The sequence below is a fragment of the Humulus lupulus genome, chromosome 5 (assembly GCF_963169125.1).
Source record: "Humulus lupulus chromosome 5, drHumLupu1.1, whole genome shotgun sequence".
NCBI lineage: Eukaryota > Viridiplantae > Streptophyta > Magnoliopsida > Rosales > Cannabaceae > Humulus > Humulus lupulus.
In genome coordinates, this window is record NC_084797.1 from 235217213 (window position 1) to 235239665 (window position 22453).

General features: G+C 30.6%; 2 protein-coding genes and 1 pseudogene across 2 annotated transcripts; all 3 read left to right on the top strand.

Annotated features, from left to right (window-relative positions):
• The first annotated feature begins 4833 nt into the window (after positions 1–4833).
• On the top strand, positions 4834–10547 carry LOC133778430 (signal peptide peptidase-like 2). The gene is made up of 14 exons (XM_062218356.1): positions 4834–5121; positions 5933–6091; positions 6201–6312; positions 6410–6529; positions 6889–7040; positions 7223–7405; positions 7647–7681; positions 8013–8169; positions 8270–8323; positions 8659–8751; positions 8861–9003; positions 9727–9797; positions 9981–10064; positions 10170–10547. Exons 1-14 carry the CDS (start codon positions 4975–4977, stop codon positions 10292–10294), a joined length of 1635 nt encoding a protein of 544 aa, XP_062074340.1. The 5' UTR covers positions 4834–4974; the 3' UTR covers positions 10295–10547.
• Positions 10548–13726: 3179 nt separating this feature from the next.
• LOC133780102 (uncharacterized) lies at positions 13727–15136 on the top strand (annotated as a pseudogene).
• Positions 15137–19583: 4447 nt separating this feature from the next.
• On the top strand, positions 19584–21387 carry LOC133778431 (aquaporin PIP1-1). Its single transcript, XM_062218357.1, has 4 exons — positions 19584–20017; positions 20274–20572; positions 20822–20962; positions 21055–21387. The coding sequence occupies exons 1-4, from the start codon at positions 19690–19692 to the stop codon at positions 21151–21153; spliced, it is 867 nt and encodes a 288-aa protein (XP_062074341.1). The 5' UTR covers positions 19584–19689; the 3' UTR covers positions 21154–21387.
• Positions 21388–22453: the final 1066 nt, after the last annotated feature.

A 22453-nucleotide genomic window follows, 5' to 3' on the forward strand; every position in this document is an offset into this window, starting at 1 on the left:
TTAATTTTTCCCCTAGTAGCACACTATATGTACATTCATTAACTTGTCCTTTAAAAGATTATTCTTGCCACTTTTATAACAAATGCAATTCCTCCAAATCATGTTTATGCAACTTGACACGAATTGGAGTCGTGTTAACTTCACACTATTTTATAAAAAATTATCAAAAGAAGATCATTTTGTAAAATAGAAAATAAAATCTATTTTCACAAAATGCTCAAATAAAAATTGATAACACAGCAAGAATAATATGAGGCATATTTAGCCCTCCAACACTATTTTTTGTGTGCTTCTCTCCTGAAATGTGTAACAGTCCAGCCAAAGTAGCAGTTTCATTCTTTTAATGGCTTTTTCAACCATCATCCAAAAAATAGTGTAAGTTATCTTTTTAGTCGAATATATAAAAATATATAGATAGATTTTCATGATCATACCTTTAAGGATAATCCAAAATATGTGATCTACACAACATGTCATTTAACTGTAAAGATGGTGGGGGTCAGCTGTCTATGAAAGCAGCTGTAACTCTCATCTTAAATATAAATATTTATATATGTATACATATATTGAACAATTTTTTTTATCGGGCTTCACTTTAAGCTTTACCGGTAGGGTTTTTAGTGTTTTTCGATTCGTGAACTGTTTTCGGTGCGACTTTTTTTATAACCGTGTATATTGTAGCTATTTATTAGAGCATCATGCAAATTTTCAGAAAATTCCGAATAGTTTACAGTATCAAAAACTAGGTTCAAACATGTTGTTTTTCACGCGCATAAAAAAAATTAGTCACGCGTGCAACAATATATTTGAACCTAGTTTTCGGTATTGTAAACTATTCGGAATTTTCTGAAAATCTGCAGGATGCCCTAAATAGCTACAATATACACAGTCAAAAAAAAAATCACGCCAAAAACTATTCACGGGTTGAAAACAATGAGAGTCATACCGGTAGGGCTTAAAATATAGTCCTATGAGAGAATTCCCTACATATATTATCTCAATTTTACTTTTACCTTTTAACAGATGGGCATGTAATTATAATTTTGATAATTTTGAGACCACTCCAGTGACTTTCTTACTTTATTTATTTTTAAATACATCTCAAAAACTTCATTATTTGTATTTTTTTTTTACATAAATTTGTAAATTATACCGATTTCTCTATTTTTTTTATTATTTAAATAAAGATATTATATATTTTTTAATTTCTTTTCTTAATTTCAAATATAAAATAAGGAGTAGTGAGGAGTGAGAAGAGATTGAGAAGTGAGAAAAGAGAGATATTATTAATAAAAAATGTTTGAAAATGAATTGCAATCTTTAAATGAAGAGAATCCATTATTATAATAATAAAATAAATAAAAATAAGAATAGAGCATTAAATAGATTTTTTTTTTTCTACTTTCTTTTTCTTTATATTTTGAAGTTTACATCATTGTTTGCATCATTGTGACATGGTAGTTTAATAAGTATAGTTTTTGAGCTACTTAGATTTAATGTAAATCATTAATTAGGTATACTTTAGTTTGTATCACATTCACATTTAATGATTTTGGTTTAATATGTGGAAAAAATCAACAACATTATCTTATGAGTGACATGACCAAGATTTTTTATTATTTTGAATTTGGAAAATGTTGGTTTTTAAAGTGTAGTAATGTTATTTGGGACAAAGTCTAAGATAGTGCACCAAACCCTGTTTTGGCTTGTTCCAAAAAACAGTAAGGCCAAAACCAACCGAACGATCAAACGACTTTTTGATGTGAAATTCACATCATTTCTCTTTCAACCGCACGGTAATTTTTGCTGCATTTTGGTGATATGCTACAGCTATATGGTGGGACAAGACTTTTTTTTTTCCTTTTTAATTTTTATATTAATATTTTATAAATTATATTATTTGTGGTGCAAGTTTAGTTAGTTTATATTGTAATTTAATTGTAAACCAAATATGCAATTAATAATTCGTATTAAAAATTTTAATATATCATTATTAAATATTTGTATATTTTTTTAAAAATTTAATAAATATTTATAAGAAAATGAAAATTAACATGCAAATTGATTAAAAAAACATCAAACAAAATTAAAAAAAAAATCAAATTTAAACATATATTACAAAGTTAAAATCAAACACACCCAATATAAAATAATTAATAATAATTTTATTAAATTTTGATTTAGTAAAATAATATAATAATGAAGAGAATATCTTATTTCATTAGTAAAATAATATAATAATAGAAAATATATATTTTTAGTGTAATTTTAGTATTATGATTGGAATTGAAAAAAATAGTGCTAAAAATAGTGTAATTTTAAATGTTGGTTCAATACCAAAATATATTTTATGGTTGTAGTTAGTTTAAGTATGAAAAATTTCAGGTCGATGACTTGTCAGAAAATAATCATTTCTTGAAGGACCATTTTAAAAAATAAAATAAAAATAAAAATAAATCATTTTACTTTTCTTTAAAATGTAGATATTAATGAAACTTTTTATTTTTTTTATTATGATTTATTTTTACATAGAGATTTAAAATTTAAATCAACCATTACTAAATATAAAAAAAATGTTGGGAATATTAATTTTTAAAATATTTTGTTTGCAAAAATAATTTTAAAATAATTAAAAATTAATGGAGATAATTGTTTCAACCAATCTAATAGTAACTTAGTATTTTAATATGACTTGTGAATTGTGATATGAAAATAAATTTAGAATGTGGGATCATGGAAAAATGTACTTTTGAAGAAATTTAATTATTGTAAATACATTTTTATGATATTTACCATCTAAATAAACAAAACAAGTAGAATGGCTCAATAGTTTTGGTGTAAAAAATTAATAACTCATGAGAATGTCACATTATAGTTTTGTTTATTTTTCTTACGAACGTAAGAGAAAAGGTTCCAACAATTAGAATTCTTCAAGGGGTATATTTGTAATGCGAAAAAATTTAATAAACAAAAAATAAAATAAAAACTAATAATTTAATATATATATTTATCATATTCTTTATATATCAAAGTGCAACCATATGGTTTAGTCAAAAAATAAAAGTGCAACCATATTTCTAAAGATAGACTCATCCAATTGTAGAATCAAATGGCAAATAATTGCATTTTTTAATAAAAATATTCAATATTTAATCTTTTAAAAAAATATATAAAATAGAAATATATATGTCTATCCACTATATCTTCTTCTACTTCGATCTCCTTTCAAGCATAGATATGAAATAGTTCCTTTTTCTCTTTAATCAATCCATCGTGCAACTTTAAAGATTCTAATCAAGGTCTAAATAATCATAACCAAAAACAATTCAACATCTTAATAAATAAATATGTTTTTATGTATTTTCAAAACATATCTCATTGATATCCTAAAAATATAAAAAAACTACTTTCGCTCCACATATTTTTACATAAAAATAACATTTATTAATAGTAAATAATATATTTTCTAATTTAATATTTTATGTTACTAATTATAAATATACATTCCAAATTAGTCTCAACTAAATATTAAATATATATATATCAAATAAAATAAATACAATCAAAATGATACAAAATAAAATAATATAATATTCCCCACTTATTAAATGATAATTCTCTAGTAATAAATTGTTGTAATATTTATTCAACCAATCAAACATTATATTATAGAATAATATAATACAAAAGTCACTTTCTTTATTAAATCAAATACAAACATACACGAATCTTTCTTGTTTTGAATATATTCAACATCGAGAAAAATTATTAAGAAAAAAAATCAAAATTTGTATAAAATTCATAATCTATTTTCATTGTTAAAAGTAAACTTAGGTAATTAAAATTATAATATCTATTATTTATTCATTATTTTGTTATAAAAAAAAGATATTAACGACATAAATACTTAAGTTTATAGATGTGTTGCACTTAAGTACCTAATTTATTTTTTTAATAGCATAAATTCCTCACATTTATTTTTTGTTGCAACCGTTACTTGTTATCTCCTTAAGTAGCAAATGCAAAACTTTTTAAATAAGTATATTGGCGGTATAAATACATATGTTTATATAAATGTTGTACTTAAATACCTAGCTTTTAAGTGCAACAATTATATAAACTAATGTATATATGCTACTAATACTCAAATAAAAAAATTTGGTATTTACAAAAGTAACGGTTGTTATGGTAGATATTTATGCCGTAAAAAAAAAGTTAGGTATTTAAGTACAACAAAAAATATAAACTTAGGTATTTATCACGCCAATAAACTTAAAAAAAATGTTTTATAAATCTCTGTCAGTAGATTATTAAATTATTAATGATGGGTATTGTAGTAGCAAGACTTATAGTAATAATGAAAAAAAATTATTTCTTAAATTTGAAGCATTAGAAAGTATATTTAATGGAATATACTTTATTTTATATAATTTAATTACCTTGATTTAAAAAAAAATTAAGAGTATATAATCCAAAAAATGTTCTCTAAAAAAATCCAAAAATGCAAATTTAAAAAAGAAAAACTTTGAAAAAAAACAAAAATAGTTCCACAGACAATACTATATTTTTTTAGTATTTATTTGTTCTCTCGGCCTTTATCGTACGGACATATTTAATTACTTATTACCGGTAAACCCGGTTATTATTAATAGTAATTAAAAAAATAAAACAAAAACTTTATAGAATAATTAAAAACAAAAGAAGGGTATACTAATACGACAGCGTTTTAGTATTGTATTTCAGTAAAACTAGATAGACAGATAGATCCACCGTCTTATATTATTTATTTATAAATTTATTAAAAATATTTTAATAATTTACTTTCGTCTTGTCCAATCATGAAGTTTTGGGTTTCACTGTGAAGAACAAGACCCCTGCTTTATATATAAATATGGAGAGAGAAGATTGTGATGCAGCAGAGAGAGAAAACCCAGCCGGGTGTTGCTGAAATCTAGTGGATGAGCTCTGGAATTCATGGATTTGCAGAGGGTTTGGAGCTTTGTTATTCTATCAGCTGTGATTTTATTGGTCTATAGTGCTTGTTCTGTTACAGCTGGGGATATTGTGCACGATGACGAAAATGCTCCCAAGAAGCCTGGTTGTGAGAACAACTTCGTTTTGGTATGTTAAATGTTGTTTTTTCTGCTTGCCTGTTTCTGGTTTGGGTGTTTTGAGAGCTGGGTTTTGCTTAATTTTCATCATTTTGTTCAATTTGAGTAATGGGTTTTTTTATTTATTTCGTAGTTGCTTAGTTGTGGAAGAAACTGATGATGGTGGTGGTGGTGGTTATATGAATATATCAGTATTCCATGATCGTTTTGGTAGTTGGAACGGTTGGTGTACATAGAAGTTGGGCATAAGAAGTTCTTTTTTCTTTTCTTGGTTTTCATTTGGAGTGGGATTTGGCTTGGTGATTTTTGTTTCCTTTAGTTATTTAGGGTTTTAAATTTTAGATTGATAAGGCCTAATCTTTGTAGAGTAGGGTGTTTCAGTAGATTCCACATATTCCATGTAAATTTTAATTAGTTTTTTTTATTTCCTAAACCCCTTTTAATTTTCAATGAAGTAAATATCCATTTGAATTAGTAAAGATTTTTTTACTTTGATTACTTGATAGGTGCAGTAAATCCATTATCATAATCATAGTTTGGAGAAAATGGTCAGCTGTTTTATGCATTGTGCTAGTAAGAGATTTTGACACAAGGAGTAATTGTTATTTAATCTTTCTCTTTTAGTACATATGTTCTGCTTTCCAACCAGCTTTTATTTAGATTGGGACTTTGGAGTATGGCTTTTCAGTTCAGTAGGAATCATGTTGAACTGGATGTTGCTATCTGATTTTAGAAATATTGGGGGTAGATTAATGCTTATGGGAGTTGTGCAAATTTTGTGATTTCTTCTATCTGATCGTTCGCCATTTCTGTTTTCTAAGGTAAAAGTGCAAACTTGGGTTAATGGTGTAGAGGCTAGTGAATTTGTTGGTGTTGGTGCTAGATTTGGCAGGACCATTGTGTCAAAAGAGAAGAATGCAAATCAAACTCGCCTTACTCTCGCAGACCCCCGCGATTGTTGTAGTGCACCTAAGAATAAGGTTTTTCAACTAACCTGTATACTATAAGCATTTGTCAAGGATCCCACAATGTGAAGCAAATATGTTATCTGTTATTAACTTTTAATCATGCGTAATTTGAACTTATTAGCTTGCTGGAGATGTCATCATGGTGGATCGAGGTAAATGCAGATTCACAGCTAAGGCGAATCATGCAGAAGCTGCTGGTGCTTCAGCTGTCCTCATTATAAACAATCAGAAAGGTATTTAGAATCTATTTGTGTGTATTTATTTATTTTATTAGCGTTCAGCTATATTTTGCTATATTTTCATGTCAAACTTTTTCTCTTTTTTTGACAGAACTTTACAAGATGGTCTGTGAGCCAGATGAAACTGATCTAAATATACACATACCGGCTGTTATGCTACCACGGGATGCTGGCTTGAGCTTAGAAAGAATGCTGCTTAACAGTTCGTCAGGTAATGCTTCTGTTATCATTGGAGATTGTAAAGAAATAGAGTTTGTTTTTCAAATCGTATTTGAATGTAGGTTGGGACCTTTTTCTTTTCTGTTTAGAATTGGACACTAACCTTAGACTTTAATTTCTTTCAATGTGTAAATATATGTAGGTAGGACTTCATTTGGTGCAGTCTGCATGTATATTCTATTATATTGAATTTGATCAATCAATGTTTATATTGACTTGAACATGATTGAAAAGATGAAACTAAAAATTAAGTGGAGAAACTTTGTTTGGGGGTTCAAGTTTTGCTATGTGGTTATATCATCCTCACTTTAAATCCTTATTGAAATTTTCCTAATTGTTGCGCCCAAGCAGTGTTCGTGCAGCTGTACTCTCCACTGCGCCCAGTAGTCGATATTGCTGAAGTATTTCTATGGTTGATGGCTGTTGGTACCATCTTATGTGCATCTTATTGGTCTGCATGGAGTGCCAGAGAAGAAGCTATTGAACATGACAAGCTATTAAAGGTCACTCTCTCCCAGATCTGAAGTAAATAGGCCTAGCTTCATGCACACGAACTTATATATTCATACATATAGTTGTTTAAAATACAGACACACCTACTTGCATCGTAAGCATTTATACATTTTTTTTTCCAGGTCTTTGGTTGTTACTATTATTGATTTGTAAATTTATCCTGTTCGTATAGGACGCTGTTGATGAAATTCCAAGCGAGAAAGTCATGGGCTTAGGTGGTGTAGTAGACATCAGCACAACGTCAGCCGTTCTGTTTGTTTTAATTGCATCGTGCTTTTTAGTTATTCTCTACAAGCTAATGTCGGCCTTGCTCATTGACCTTTTGGTTGTCCTATTTTGCATTGGGGGTGCAGAGGTATAAATTTCCCTGTTTCTAGTTCTTGTTGTACTAAATGCAAGATACTTTTTATATCTTCTGGTCTATTTGGTGTCACACATTAAAAGAGAAGTGTTGAATATTTCCAAAATTGGTATTACTGTTTGGAATCTATATAAAATAGATATTAATAGCTTGGGCTTATTGTTTTTTACATAGGTACAAATATACTTCTTGTTCTTGGATCAATTCTAACCTCTTCTAGTTTCTTTTTATGTAGGGTTTGCAAACTTGCTTGGTTGCTTTGTTATCTAGGTACAGCTTTTTTCTTACTAAGATATGGCTTTTCAGAGTGTAATGATGACTCTCCACTTCATTACATGATATTCAGCTACATCCATAATCTTAAATTGGCTGATTAAACAAAAAAAGCATCTAAGTACTTGCTAGATATGGCGTGCATGTTACATAATTCTACATTAAACAAATATGTGGCTTCTCATTCCAATCATATAATTGTAAACGGTATTGTATTTCGTCACTGATCTTAAAGGTGGCTGTCAGTTAATTGCCTTCCATATGGTTTGGAGACTTCGCTTTATGTTTCAAGATCCTGGCTAAATCTTATCTATGTATGCTTCTTCAGGTGGTTCAGACGCACTGCAGAATCGTACATTAAAGTACCTATCCTTGGAGCTGTTTCATACCTGACTTTGGCTGTTTCTCCATTCTGCATAGTATTTTCTGTCCTTTGGGGAGTTTATCGCAATGTCTCCTTTGCTTGGATAGGTCAAGATATCCTTGTAAGAGAGATTTTCTAATTAAGAACTTCATCCTAATTATTTAAGTGGGTTACATGGCATGACTAAAGCTTGCTAACATTCGATTTTTTTTTTCAATCAGGGAATTGCACTGATTATCACAGTTCTTCAAATTGTCCATATACCTAATCTCAAGGTAAAGAGTCAAAGCTATCAGGTTTACTGGTTAGTAATGATCATATTTTTAAGTTCTCTGAATCATTGTCCTTTGGGGAAATTACTTTATTTTAATGATGTCTATGATCAAAGGCTTAAAGTATCCTCTTTGATATCATTGAAATTGAAGTGTTGTTGACCCCTTACTCGTGCATTCTAGGAGTGGTTTATTGTAAATATTCTCATCTAGTGAGAAAGGAATAGGGATTTGTTTTAAAAGATTGTCTAGACTCCATATCTCCATGCTGATATCTCTTTAGTGATGCCACATTTTGTGATGATCTGACAACTGATGTGAAGCTGTTTGTCAATCAGGTCGGTACAGTTCTTCTCAGTTGTGCCTTCTTGTACGATATATTTTGGGTTTTTCTTTCCAAAATAATGTTCCACGAAAGCGTGATGATCGTGGTTAGTATTCCTTGTAACTTTTACTCTACAGTGATTAGCTTCCATTATAAGTATTCACTTGAAATTTTGGGTTTGAAACGCTGAAGATTCGTTTATTGCTCTATTTTAGGTGGCTCGTGGCGACAAAAGTGGGGAGGATGGTATTCCAATGCTACTAAAAATTCCAAGAATGTTCGATCCATGGGGTGGTTACAGTATCATTGGATTTGGTGATATCTTACTACCAGGACTGCTAGTAGCATTTTCACTCAGGTTTAAGCTCTGCATTCCTTTATTACTTACTAGAAACTAATTGACAACATAGAATTTTGGCATATGTAGTCCTTGATTTTTCAAATTTTGCTTATGTAGTTCCTTGATTATTTAAGTTATGACAATTTGGTCTCCGAATTTGCCACATCATAATTAATGGATCAAATTAACCACAACTGTAATTTTCTTTAGAGACCAAACAACTTAAAAAGTCAATAGACCAAATGTGCCAAACTTGAAAAATCAGAGGCCAAATTTTTACGACTTAAATAGTCAAGAGACCAAATGTGCTAGTTACCTTTCTTCTATTATATTTGGCTTGAAGACTACATTTAGATTGCCTCTGCAAAAGCCATTCTAGCTCTAGATAATCTAAAATCCCGAAATCTCTTCCTTTTGTTGCCCTTGTTTACACAGAGAGAGAGGAAACTCTAGAGGGTTAAGCTCAAATGATTAGGCATGTGGTTTGCTCCCACAAGGTCTGAGGTTCTAGTCCCTCTTGGGTACTTACTTAACAATTGTTATTGATTCTTGGTCTCCAAATATTGCAAGGTTAGATAGGGAGCCTAGTTTAATATATATATATATATTTATAGAGAGAGAGAGAGAGAATACCAGAATCTTCTATATCTTCTATTATCCGGCCTTTACAGTGGTTATGCTTTTGTGGAATCTCTTATATTTGAATTTTGATCAATGTCAATTACAATTATATAATTGCAGGTATGATTGGCTGTCAAATAGGACTCTCAGAGCCGGTTACTTCTTGTGGGCGATGCTCGCTTATGGATTAGGTGAGAAACAAACACACTGCACTCTTTATTATTAAATTTCACTGGAACTTGATGTACTTGTCTACTTAGCACCTCTGGTTCTCAGCTACTTGTTCACATTTCCATTTCCACACTACTTTGTTGCCCCCTTTCCTAGCTTTCTTAAGTAACTCAAAAATACTTATCATTTCAAACCCGTTACAGGTCTTCTCATAACTTATCTGGCACTAAATTTAATGGATGGGCACGGCCAACCCGCACTGCTTTACATCGTCCCTTTCACACTCGGTAATATTTCTCTATCTTTTCTGTTTTTTTGCCATGGCTGCGGAGTTCCAAATAACTTGCTATAACTCTTATATAAACTGTGCCCGAATTCACATATCGATGCAGGAACCTTCCTGACATTGGGGAAGAAGAGAGGTGACCTTAGGAATTTGTGGAGCAGAGGTGATCCAGACAGACCCTGCCCACATATACAACTTCAACAAAGTCATGAATTAGACGAAGATAATTAGGAGACAACTTATTTACTTATTGTATAATATAACTATAGGGTTGGTTGGTATCCTATATATAATATTGCTTAGCTTTAGGAAATATGGTGAAGAACTTACTCTAAAGAAGCAACCTTGTATTATTGCATATTAGTGATTATGAAAGCACTTGGTCTTTAAGTTGTATACAGTGATTAATCAAGTTTAGTTTTTGGTTCCCAGCTTTAAATACAACAAGGGAAAAAGAAAAAGGAAGAGTGAACTTTCAGTGTAATGAGAGTACTAAAGCGTTGTTTTTTATTTTTTTTAATAATCTAAAGCTTTATATGCAAAATTATTACAAACATGGAATGAAAATAGTTGTACCTAAACACTAAATATTTGTTTCTTTATTAATGGATACTATTGATGAAAGTGCAATGATAACTTTCCTTAGGGCTAAACTTTCTTTCCCGGCTTATGATGGATATTCTTGCTTCGAAATGTTGTACAAGTCAGACATCATTTTCAAAAAATAGTATGTGAATATATGATTGAAAGTGATTAAAAAAACAAAAAAATACTTGTGTATTTTCTAGAACCACAATAATAATAAGTGGAGAAGAAAACAACATTCCACTCAAAGTACTAAAAAATATTATACGGTAATTTGATAGTTTAGTCTAACTGATTATATTTATTAAAATTTAAACATTATTTTAAAAAGTACTAATATGTTATTATGTGTAATATTTGAGTATATATTTTGGATAAAATTAAATATTTGGTCTACCTAAGTTATATTTGGGTGCATAAGTGGTGGTTTTATATATAAGAAGATTCAAAGTAGTGAAAGAGAATTGCAACGAATTACATGACTGAACCATCAAAAGATTTGCCAGATCATAATATTCCCTTATCCAAGGTAATGTACATAAGAAACCTACCTTTATACAAAGCTTGTTCATTTCATTTGGAACCACCTTGAACAATCAAAACCATATTTTTTGGAGTTTCAAGTTTTATCATAGAATCATATAATTGATCTTTCAGCAAACAATCAAAGAAAAAAAAATTCTTCCTGATAAAGCAATAGACCTAAATGCCACGTGGACTGTATTAGTGATTGAAGCATACCACTAACACTGCCTATTCAAAAATCCCAAATCACATTGAGCATTCAATCTAAAATTACACATAAGCTCATGATAAATATTCAATGGCAACTTTTAGCAGTTTTGACAGGTATGTATCTCCATGTGTAGTGCTGGTTATTTGTGCTGACAAAAGCATACCAGATGGTGACACGTGGATGAAAGATTTGGAGAATGGATGGTGAGATTTTGAAGCAAAGCTTCTCAATAGATGTTAACTCTATTTTTTTTTAATTACGTCACTCAAATTTTATTTTTTCTATTTTACATTACATCATAAATCATTCTTTATTTTTTATTTATATTTTTTCTAAATCATTTAAATATTATTTTTTATTCATTAAAATACTCAAAATAGAAAAAGAAAAAAACAATAAAATGTGAAAAATAACTCAAGTTCAGCTTATACATTAGAAGCCCATATTTACTATTGTTTTTCTTTATTTTAAAAAATTAGTTATTTTAACTCATTCTTAGGCCATCTCCAACGCTCATGGTCTCCTAAATAGTTTTCTGACAGGCTATCGAATATGTTGATGGCTTATCATTGGAGTGGAAAGTGACTTTTCAATTTTGAAGGAGCCGTTGCCTATCTTTATTTTTTATTTTTTAATTATATATATATATATTATATATAGGAAAATATTACCGTTGGTGTAAAAAACGGTAATATATTAAAAAAAATTCTTCTATAAATACTCATCTATTTCATTCAATTTTCACACCATTTCATACATTTTTCTTCCAAATTATCAATATCACAAAATTTATTTTTTTACCAATGGATTCTCAAAATTCTCAAAATTTTCCAAATTCTCCAAATACCAACTCCCAAAATCTAAATTTTCAAAATTCATCATTTTCTCCACATACCAATCCCCAAAATCCAAATTTTCAATATTCTCATTTCAATCAAAATTTTCAAAATACTCCTTCTACTAATCCTCAAAATCCAAATTTTCAATATTATCAATTTAACCAAAGTTTTCCAAATTCTCAAAATTATCCCATATCCTCTTACCCTTACCAAAATTTTGGCTCTATTGAGACACCCCAACAAGCTCAATTCTTCACACCAACAAATTCACTACCATATGCATTTCATATGCCTTCCCTACACCAACCCGAAATGGTTTCAAGAAATTATAGGCCAAGTATGGAAAAGTCTAGTATTGATTTGAATCGTAGAACATCATCGACATCTGTCTCTGAAACCCAACCTGAACATAGTGTTGAAGGGTTGGAAAATGTAGTACTACACAATGAAGATGAATCAAGGCATAAATGTAAAGTCAAATGGAGCAAGGAAGCCACTATACTTCTGATAAGTGGATTGCTTAATACATTTAAGGATGCCATTGTGGAGAATGACCAAACTTCTACACATTTCTGGGCTCGGATTGCAGAATACTACAACACCAACCAAAAAGGCGAGCAAGCAAGAACTGGAAGGCAATGTAAAGATCATTGGAACAAGATGAATCAAAAGGTGGCGCGTTTCAATGGGTGTTATAAACGAGTACAACAAGCACATCACAGTGGTTGGTCTGATGAGCAAATTCTTGAGAATGCACTCAAAATTTCTGCTTGTGGACTGCTGGAGATTGCTAAAGGATGAGCCGAAATGGAATACAATGTACCAACCAAAAGGTGGTAAGAGAACAAAGGTGTCAGATACAGGGGCATTTACTTCTTCTTCCAATGCAAACATCAGTGATGATGAAGTACGAGAAGTGCGCCCTACTGGCCAAAAGGTAGCAAAGAGAAAAGGGAAGGAAAAAAAAGACACACATGCTAGATTTATAGAAATTAGTGAACGGAAAGCATCTGCATTGGAGAAATTGGTGGCGATAAAGGAGAAAGAGGCGACGATAAAGGAGAAAGAGGCAGAAGATAATAGGATGACAAAATACATGGATTATCTCATCATGGACACGTCGCATATGACTCCTGAACAAAAGAAAGATCATGAAAACTTGTGTATTTATATTAAGAATAATATCCTGAAGTTATAATTACTATGTATTTTTATCAACCACATTATTATGTATTTTATTTTATTTAAATAAATTATCCTTTATGTTAACGGCTATATTTTAACGGCTACATTTTAACGGCTATATTTCAACGACTATATTTTAACGGCTACATTTTAATGGCTACATTTTAACGACTATATTTCAACGGCTATATTTTAACGGCTACCATGTCTATAAATACCAAATTTCAATATTCCTTTTACTCAACTCTCCATTCAATCCTTCATTTTACTCTTTCATTCATCTTTCATTCCCAAATATCATATACTCTAAGTTCAACAATGGATTTGCCAAATTCTCCGAATCCATACGACAATATGAGTCTAGAGGATATCATAATTGCAGTGTGTACTGACGATCATGATGATCAATATTTCAAAGCACTCATGGATGGGGGTAGCTCAACAAGACAAGGAAGAAAGAGAGCCCACATTGATAGAGGTCATGTAGAAGGACACCAACGTTTGTTCGATGACTACTTTTATGATGAACCGGTGTATACAGATATCAATTTCGAAGAAGATTTAGAATGCGTAGACATGTATTCCTACGCATAGTGCAAGCTCTAGAAAATCATTCAGAGTATTTCCATACGAGGTTTGATGCAGTCGGTAGAAGGGGGCTTTCGCCATTACAGAAGTGCACCGCTGCTATGCGAATGTTGGCATATGGAGCGCCTGCCGATTATGTTGATGAGTATGTTCGAATTGGTGAAACTACCGCTATTGAATGTCTAGTCAATTTCGTTCGAGGAGTGAATGATATTTTTGGGACCGAATATTTAAGACGGCCCAATGCTGGGGACATTCGTCGCTTACTTCAAATGGGGGAGGTGCGTGGTTTTCCAGGCATGTTGGGAAGCATTGATTGTATGCACTGGGAATGGAAAAATTGCCCAGTTGCATGGAAAGGTTAATTTACGTGAGGTGATCACGGCAGACCAACAATCATGCTCGAAGCAGTTGCGTCACAAGATCTTTGGATATGGCATGCATTTTTTGGTGTTCCAGGATCTAATAATGATCTCAACGTGTTAAATCAATCCTCAATATTCACTGATATCTTACAAGGGCAAGCTCCGAGAGTTGAGTTTACGATAAATGGCACACAATACAACAAGGGGTATTATCTAGCAGATGGTATCTATCCAGAGTGGGGTACATTTGTTAAAACTATCCCACTGCCTCAAGGAGAGAAAAGAAAATTATTTTTCCGATGCCAAGAAGCGGTACGCAAAGATGTTGAGCGAGCATTCGGAGTACTTCAATCTCGTTTTGCTATTGTACGAGGACCAGCACGTTTTTGGCAAAGAGATGTTCTCAAAGATATTATGTATGCATGCATCATATTGCACAACATTATTGTCGAGGATGAAAGAGATGCATATGAGAATTTGTTTGATTTTAATTATGATGACGGCCCTGTTGACACCCTAATGGTTGAAGTATTGCATGGACCTATTTCTGACTTCCCGACAATGCTTCAAAGAAATGCTGAAATTCGTGATAGAAACATTCATCGCAATCTTCAGGCGGACTTGGTAGAGCACATATGGTCAAAATTTGGAAATCATTTTAATTATCATTTTTTTAATTATGTTAGATTGATTAATTATGATTATGTCATTTTATAAGCTCCTTTAAATTTCGTCTAATTTAAATTTGATGTAATATTTATTTATATTAATATATGGATTTAAAAAATTTAGTGTGACAATATTTATAACTACAAAATAATATATTAAATAATAATATGTAGGGCCGTAGTTGACAATTTTTGAGGTGGCTTAGCATTGGAGCATTTTTATGAAAAAAGTTGCCAAAAGTGATGTGGATGAGAGAGAAAATAAAAAATTATATTTTGGGATGATTTAGACATGTTAAGCCACTATTGGGTAGCCACTGTTGGAGTTGCTCTTAGTCCTCTATTTAGTATATTTTACCATTTTTTGCGAGGAATGCTAAAAAAAAACTCTTGATTGCATTTTGTTTTATTCATAAATAAGATGTGAATATTATTTAATATTTAATATTTTATATTTTAATATATATTTTTAAATTATTAGTAGTAGAATCCACTTATCATAAAAAATAGACTATAATAAGTAGTATACTTGTATTTAACATTTCTCTTCTCTCTATATATCTTTTTGGTGTGGTGTCAAGCTTTAATTATCCATTTTTGGAGATTATAACAGCAACCTTTCGGTGTTTCCAATGTCACAAACGGCTGGCATGGGGCCTAAGGCTGCATGGTGGGCCCTAGGCCTAGGGCTAGGGCTAGGGCTACATGTGAAGATGGGTGAGTTGAGGGTGTTTTGAGGGGGTCCTATCCTATATGCTTTGCTATATGGGTATGAGTTGTCTACCATCAACTATTTCTTTCCCTCTCATCACATAAAAAGCTAAACAATGAAAAAAAAAAGTTCACAACCAAATAAGATTAGGTCCACATAAGAATTAGCTAAAATAAATCAATAAAAAAAGCATGAGTAAGAACCAAACTAACCCATTTTAAAATAATCAAAACCCTATCATGTATATTAGTGTTGGGGAAGAAAGGTCATACATCCATTATCTTAATCATGTTAGGTTTGGGACAACAAAGTGATTGGAATAAAAGCATGAAAGTCTTGGATAATAATAATAATAATAATAATGATTATAATAATGTAGTGCACATATTAAATTTATATAAAATTGGCCATTTTGTGGCCTTAAGTTAAGAGTAAGATTTATTTCTTACTTTTGTAGTACTAGTGAGATATCCCAACGGCTATTTGGTATAAATATTGGTTACTTCTGTTTTTTTAGTAGGAAAGGAGTTGGTGTGCAAAATAATATTTGAGGAAGGAGAGTTGTAATTATAGTCTATATATTTATATATACATTCTCAATAAAATTAATTTACCTTATAAATTAAATCTTTTATGTTTTTTATAGTAGGTAATCACAAATGTTTAATACAATCTTAAATATAAATTTACAAAATAAAATAATAAAATTGGTAGATAGATGATTAATCTAATGATAAGATTTTATTGTTGTATTGCTATATTGATATTGATGAACATGGCTTTTTAAGATTGGAGAAATTTATATTTAATAAAAACAATTAAATTTTTAGTTTTATTAGAAATGAAATGTACTAACTAAAAGTCATAATTAAAACTAAAAAAAACTTCAATATATATTTTATTCATTTACTCAAATAAAGCATAAGAAAAAGCTTTAAGAAAAACAAATGTCTTTATGTTAATTGGGTGTATGGATAGACTAGAGGTTATTTGTTACTGGATATATATCTTTTTGAATTTTATGTTTCGTTAAATTATTTATTTAGATCCTGTAGTTTGATAAATAATTTTTTGCATTTTATGTTTAATAAAATAGTTCAAATAGAACACTAAACTCGATTTTGGTCAAAGTTTTTCGAGTTAAAATTACAAATAATTCACCAAATTAACAATTTAAAACAAAAATAAAATCATTTTGTCTAACGACTGTGTTGTTATATTTAATTTTGTCTTCATCAAAATTGGGTTTAAGTTTATCTGAACTATTTTACAAAACACAGAGTCTAAAAATAAATTTATTAAAATACATTATCCAAATAAATAATGAGATAAAATATGTGATCAAAAAATATAAACTCTTTGTTATATTATGGCACAAAGAGTACATTATTAATGATAAATGTCAATCACTTATCCATCTACACTGTATATCACTTTATTATACATATAACCATACTATAAGTGTAAAGTTCTTATTAATTTTTTTTTTTAAAACTTTTCAAAAAGAAATTCTTATTTTGAAGGCTTCTTAATCCTAACTTTATTTAATCCTTTCCCAAAAAAAAAGAAAGGCTTCTTAACTTTAATCATTTAAAAAAAAAAGGATAATGACCAGGGTTGTTTGTGGTGGTCCATTGAGAGAGACTAAAAGCAGTAAATTATTTTATTCTCAATTATTATTTATTTACCTTTCTCACGAAGGCAGTAAATTCTTGGTACGTGTTGTAATGTCACACACATATTGCCGTTGCTTGCTTCGCACGTGGATATACAGTGCCATTACTTTTCCCAACGGTCAATAAACGGCTAATTTTCTCTCCATTTGGCCCCACTTCACTTTGGACTTTTATACTCTTTTTCTAGATTAGAAAAAAGTTCGGCAAATAACTAGAAAATACTAGAATTTTATAGTACAAACTCAAAGTGAGAGAAAAATACTACAAAACCCAAGTAATATTAGTGAGTATTTTACTGGTTTTGAGCGAGACTTCTCATATAATTAGTAGTACCTGAAACTTCTTATAACTCACTCAGCTGAAAAAAGCTTGTAAGTTTTAACATATAATAAGTCAATAAAGAAAAAGTTTCTCAATTTACTTTTGAGTTCAACTACTACCTTTCTTTTTTCTTAAACAATCAACATGATTTTCAAAAAGAATTTACCAACTTTATAAGATTCTTTGCAAATTAACCCTTCTAAAAGGAGTAATTGCCAAATTTGGAACATCCTCTTTTAAAGAAAAATGAACTAATTGTTATATGTATTTTTATTAAGGAATTATAAAAATATATATTTTGGAGAATTTTTTTATAGGGCTTCACTATAAGTCTTACCGGTGGAGCTTTCAGTATTTCTCAACTTGTGAACAGTTTTCAGCGCGGTTTTTTTTTATGACCGTGTATACTGTAGCTATTTAGAGCATCCTGCAAATTTTCAGAAAATTTTGAATAGTTTACAGTATCGAAAACTAGGTTCAAACATGTTGTTTTCCACGCGCATAAAAAAAACTAGTCATGCGTGCAACAATATGTTTGAACTTAGTTTTCGGTACTGTAAATTATTTGGAATTTTCTGAAAATTTGCAGGATGTTCTAAATAGCTACAGTATACACGGTCATAAAAAAATTGCGTCGAAAACTATTCACGAGTCGAGAACACTGAGAACCACAACGGTAGAGTTTAAAGTAAAACTCCTAAAGAAAAATTCCCCTATATATATACACTTTTAAGTTACTCATAAAAAAATATAATCTTTTCAAACTACTTAATTTTAATAATAAAAAAAGAGAAAATATGATTTTCGAATACGCAATCGACCCTGTGTTTTGTTAAATGATATTTCAGACCTTGTTGTGTTTACAAAATTGATCAAAATAGTACCTTAGACCCGATTTTAGTCAAAATATTTTCAATTATAATATTAATTATCGAATCATTAGTGATGCGATGAGTTCAGAAAAACGAAGAAAGTGGTTGAGGAGCTAAGAATAACATATTATATTTGAAATTTTTTTTACCAAAATTGAGTATAAAATACTAATTTGATTAATTTTATAAATTACAAGTCCGGATTGATATTTAGCAAAATACAAAGACCAATCATGTATTTGAAAATATACAAGGCCAAACTAGTATTTTCTCATAAAAAGAAACTTCATTTTATAATTTTTACAAAATAATTTTCTCCACCTGCTCTCAACTCTACAGCCACATCCAACCATACAAAATAATTATTGTTTGCAAAGAAAAGAAAAGATTTTTATTAATATTGCACATGTTTTATTTTCCTAATTCCTCATCCTTAAATTAGCTCTCAAAAAAGATAAAAGAATATTTCCAAAAAAAAAAAAAAAAGAATAAAAGAAAGTTTGTTCAGCTGAGGATGTCCACAAGGGACCACAAGGTCCACTTCTGTTTTTTTGTTTTTTTTGCTTTTCTTATAACACAATTTTCTTTTTAACTAAGGTTGGGTATTAAATTATGAAGGGATATGTGAACTAAATAAAAGTGGCTGAGAATAAATAAACTAAATAAAAGTACATATAAAAATCAATAAACCATAGGAAAAGAAAAAGAAAAAGAAAAAGAAATGTGACAATCTCTTGAGGAGAGGATAAGAACAACAAAGATAAAAACTAAAACAGGACCCCTCTGTCAAGTGTCCACTTCCTTTCTGGCCATTCCAGAACCATCACCAAAATCCTACTGATCTCCTTAATAATTTAATATTTTTTAATCATGACACTTGTTTAACCACTACTAACACAATTATTATGTGCCACTTTAGTTTAAAAAAATAATATTAATATTAGAAAAAGAGGTGGCCCATTTTCACCTCTGGCCAAATTACAGGCTTATCTGCTATAAAGTTCCATTCTTTCTTCAGTATACAGCACCTTTGCTTAGAATTTGAGAAAGAGAAAGAGAGTTTTTTTTGAGCTTTAACAATGGAGGGTAAGGAAGAGGATGTTAAGCTTGGAGCTAACAAGTACTCAGAGAGACAGCCCATTGGAACATCAGCTCAGACAGACAAAGACTACAAGGAGCCACCACCAGCTCCTTTGTTTGAGCCAGGAGAGCTCTCATCATGGTCCTTTTACAGGGCTGGAATTGCAGAGTTCATTGCTACCTTCTTGTTCCTTTACATCACTGTCTTGACTGTAATGGGTGTGAATAAGTCTGGTAGCAAGTGCTCTACTGTGGGCATTCAAGGTATTGCTTGGGCCTTTGGTGGTATGATTTTTGCCCTTGTCTACTGCACTGCTGGTATCTCAGGTAATAATCCTTTCTGATAATCCAACTTCCTATTTTATTTCTTAAGAAAAACGGGGTTCTTTTCAGGTTCATGTTTGCTAAATTTTGTTGGAAAAAGGAGCCTCTTTTAGTTTCATATGTGCTTGTTTGTTTGGTTCAAAACTCTAGCCTTTTGTTTTTGTGTTATATTTCTCAAGTGGGTTTGTTCTGGATGTGATTTTTCTGAAGAAAAGCTTAAGCTAAACTAGATCTGCATGGTATGTCTGTGTATGAACAGGAGGACACATCAACCCAGCTGTAACTTTTGGACTCTTCTTGGCAAGGAAGCTCTCCCTCACAAGAGCCGTTTTCTACATAATCATGCAGTGCCTTGGTGCCATCTGCGGTGCTGGTGTTGTGAAGGGCTTTGAGAATGCCTCAACCTTTGAGAGGTTGGGAGGTGGAGCTAACGTTGTTAACAAAGGCTACACCAAGGGTGATGGTCTTGGTGCTGAGATTGTTGGCACCTTTGTCCTTGTCTACACAGTGTTCTCAGCCACTGATGCCAAGAGAAACGCCAGAGACTCTCATGTCCCTGTAAGTCTTCTTTCTCACACTTCTAACTCTTGTTGCTTTTGTGTTCTTTAGATTTTTCTTGGAGTTTATTTTTTTGTCTCCAAACCCTAGCAACTTTAGTGGAAAACAGTGCCATAATAATAAGAGTGAGAGGTTGGTCATAACAATTCTAGCAAATAATTAATGTTTCAGCGCAGGAAACAAGGCAGGCAACCTTGTTGTGATATTTTAGTTCTGATTTTTGTGTCTTTTTTTGGTCTTGTGGGACAGATCTTGGCTCCACTCCCAATTGGGTTTGCAGTGTTTTTGGTTCACTTGGCAACTATCCCAATTACTGGAACTGGTATCAACCCTGCAAGGAGTCTTGGAGCTGCAATCATCTTCAACAAAGACCATGCCTGGGATGACCATGTAAGCATATTCTGATCAAACCTTCCAAACCCCTTCTTACAATTTTTCCTTCTTTTGAATATCTTGACTCAAATTCTTGTGCTTTGTTGCAGTGGATCTTCTGGGTTGGACCCTTCATTGGAGCTGCTCTTGCTGCTGTGTACCACCAGATTGTCATCAGAGCCATTCCTTTCAAGTCTTCCAGGGTTTGAGTTTCAAGTCTCTTTTGAGTGTTGAGACGCCTAGTTTTTTCTTCTCTTTTCTTTTTTGAGTCTTCTTCTTTTTGTGTATTGTATTTTGGTGGTAGTGTGAAAATTAATGTGTGTACATTATCCAGTATTTATGATGTATTATTATTTTTATTTATTTAGAATTTGAGACTTCTTTTTGTTATTAATGGAGGATTCTTTTTAATGGTATTAATGGTAGCTTCTTAACTTGTTTAATTTCCTTTTCAAATTTTCATATTTTAGTATTATCATTATTTTACAAATGTATTAATATTTTGCAATATTAGTTTTAGCCTAATCAAAATAGTCTGTTAAAGTTTACATTATTAATAAATTTTTAGAAATAAATTAATTAATTATAGAAATATCTCAAAAATTTGTGTGTTATAAAAAAAATGACCTAAGAAAACGAATTAAATCTTATCCCAAACTTTTTCATTACACAATGAAAAAAATTAAATCTTACTAATTTTATGATCTGAAAAGTGAGAAGGAAGAGTATCAAAATCAATATGGGACACTTCTTGTGCATGTTCACGATTAATCACACAAGTTCTGAGAGACTTTGAAAATACGAATAGTGAAATAATAATGCTTGTATTGTATACGATTTAGAATTATTATAGCGAATTTCACATTTTCCTTAAATAAGTTTTGGTTTCTTAGAAAGTTGTTTCTAGTCTAAGCCAATATTCTTGTAACTCTTATAATAGATACTTTAGTGTCTAGTCTAAGCCAATATTCTTGTAACTCTTATAAACTAAAAAGACACAAATAAAACCTAACTCATTTCACATGCAATTTTTTTGAATGATAAATAGGTGAAGGGACTAATGTGTAGCAATTAGTTGAATATATAAATTTATGTGTTCTAAAATTTAAGTAACAATTAAGACAAATTGGAGACCTCTAGTGTCTATTTACCTTTTAGTTTCCTTTCTCATAATACATCTTACAAAATAGTTGTTCAAAAAAGTGGGCATTTGCCAACTCAATGAGCAAAAAGAGGAAGGATTTCTTCTAGGTTTTAAAAGTTATAATTTGATTGTCTTTGAAACCATTTATGATACCTATTGTTCACCTTTTAGAGCATGACTTAGTTTTTAGGTACTATTCGGTAACTTAGTATTGAGTTACCAAAAAATGTGTTTTTTTTTACATTTAAAAGTTATCATAAAATATTATAAATAATATAATTTTTAGTTACTTTTCTATTTGGTTTTCTTATTAAAAAAAACTAAAAGTCAAAACGTAAATATAATTTAAAACCAATCAACCTAAT

Coding starts and splice junctions, on each gene's coding strand:
- LOC133778430 (XM_062218356.1), top strand. CDS start 4,975: ATGGATTTGCAGAGGGTTTGGAGCTTTGTTATTCTATCAGCTGTGATT. Junction 5,122..5,932: donor GTGAGAACAACTTCGTTTTG/GTATGTTAAATG, acceptor CTGTTTTCTAAG/GTAAAAGTGCAAACTTGGGT. Junction 7,041..7,222: donor AACATGACAAGCTATTAAAG/GTCACTCTCTCC, acceptor CTGTTCGTATAG/GACGCTGTTGATGAAATTCC.
- LOC133778431 (XM_062218357.1), top strand. CDS start 19,690: ATGGAGGGTAAGGAAGAGGATGTTAAGCTTGGAGCTAACAAGTACTCA. Junction 20,018..20,273: donor CTGCACTGCTGGTATCTCAG/GTAATAATCCTT, acceptor GTGTATGAACAG/GAGGACACATCAACCCAGCT. Junction 20,963..21,054: donor ACCATGCCTGGGATGACCAT/GTAAGCATATTC, acceptor GCTTTGTTGCAG/TGGATCTTCTGGGTTGGACC.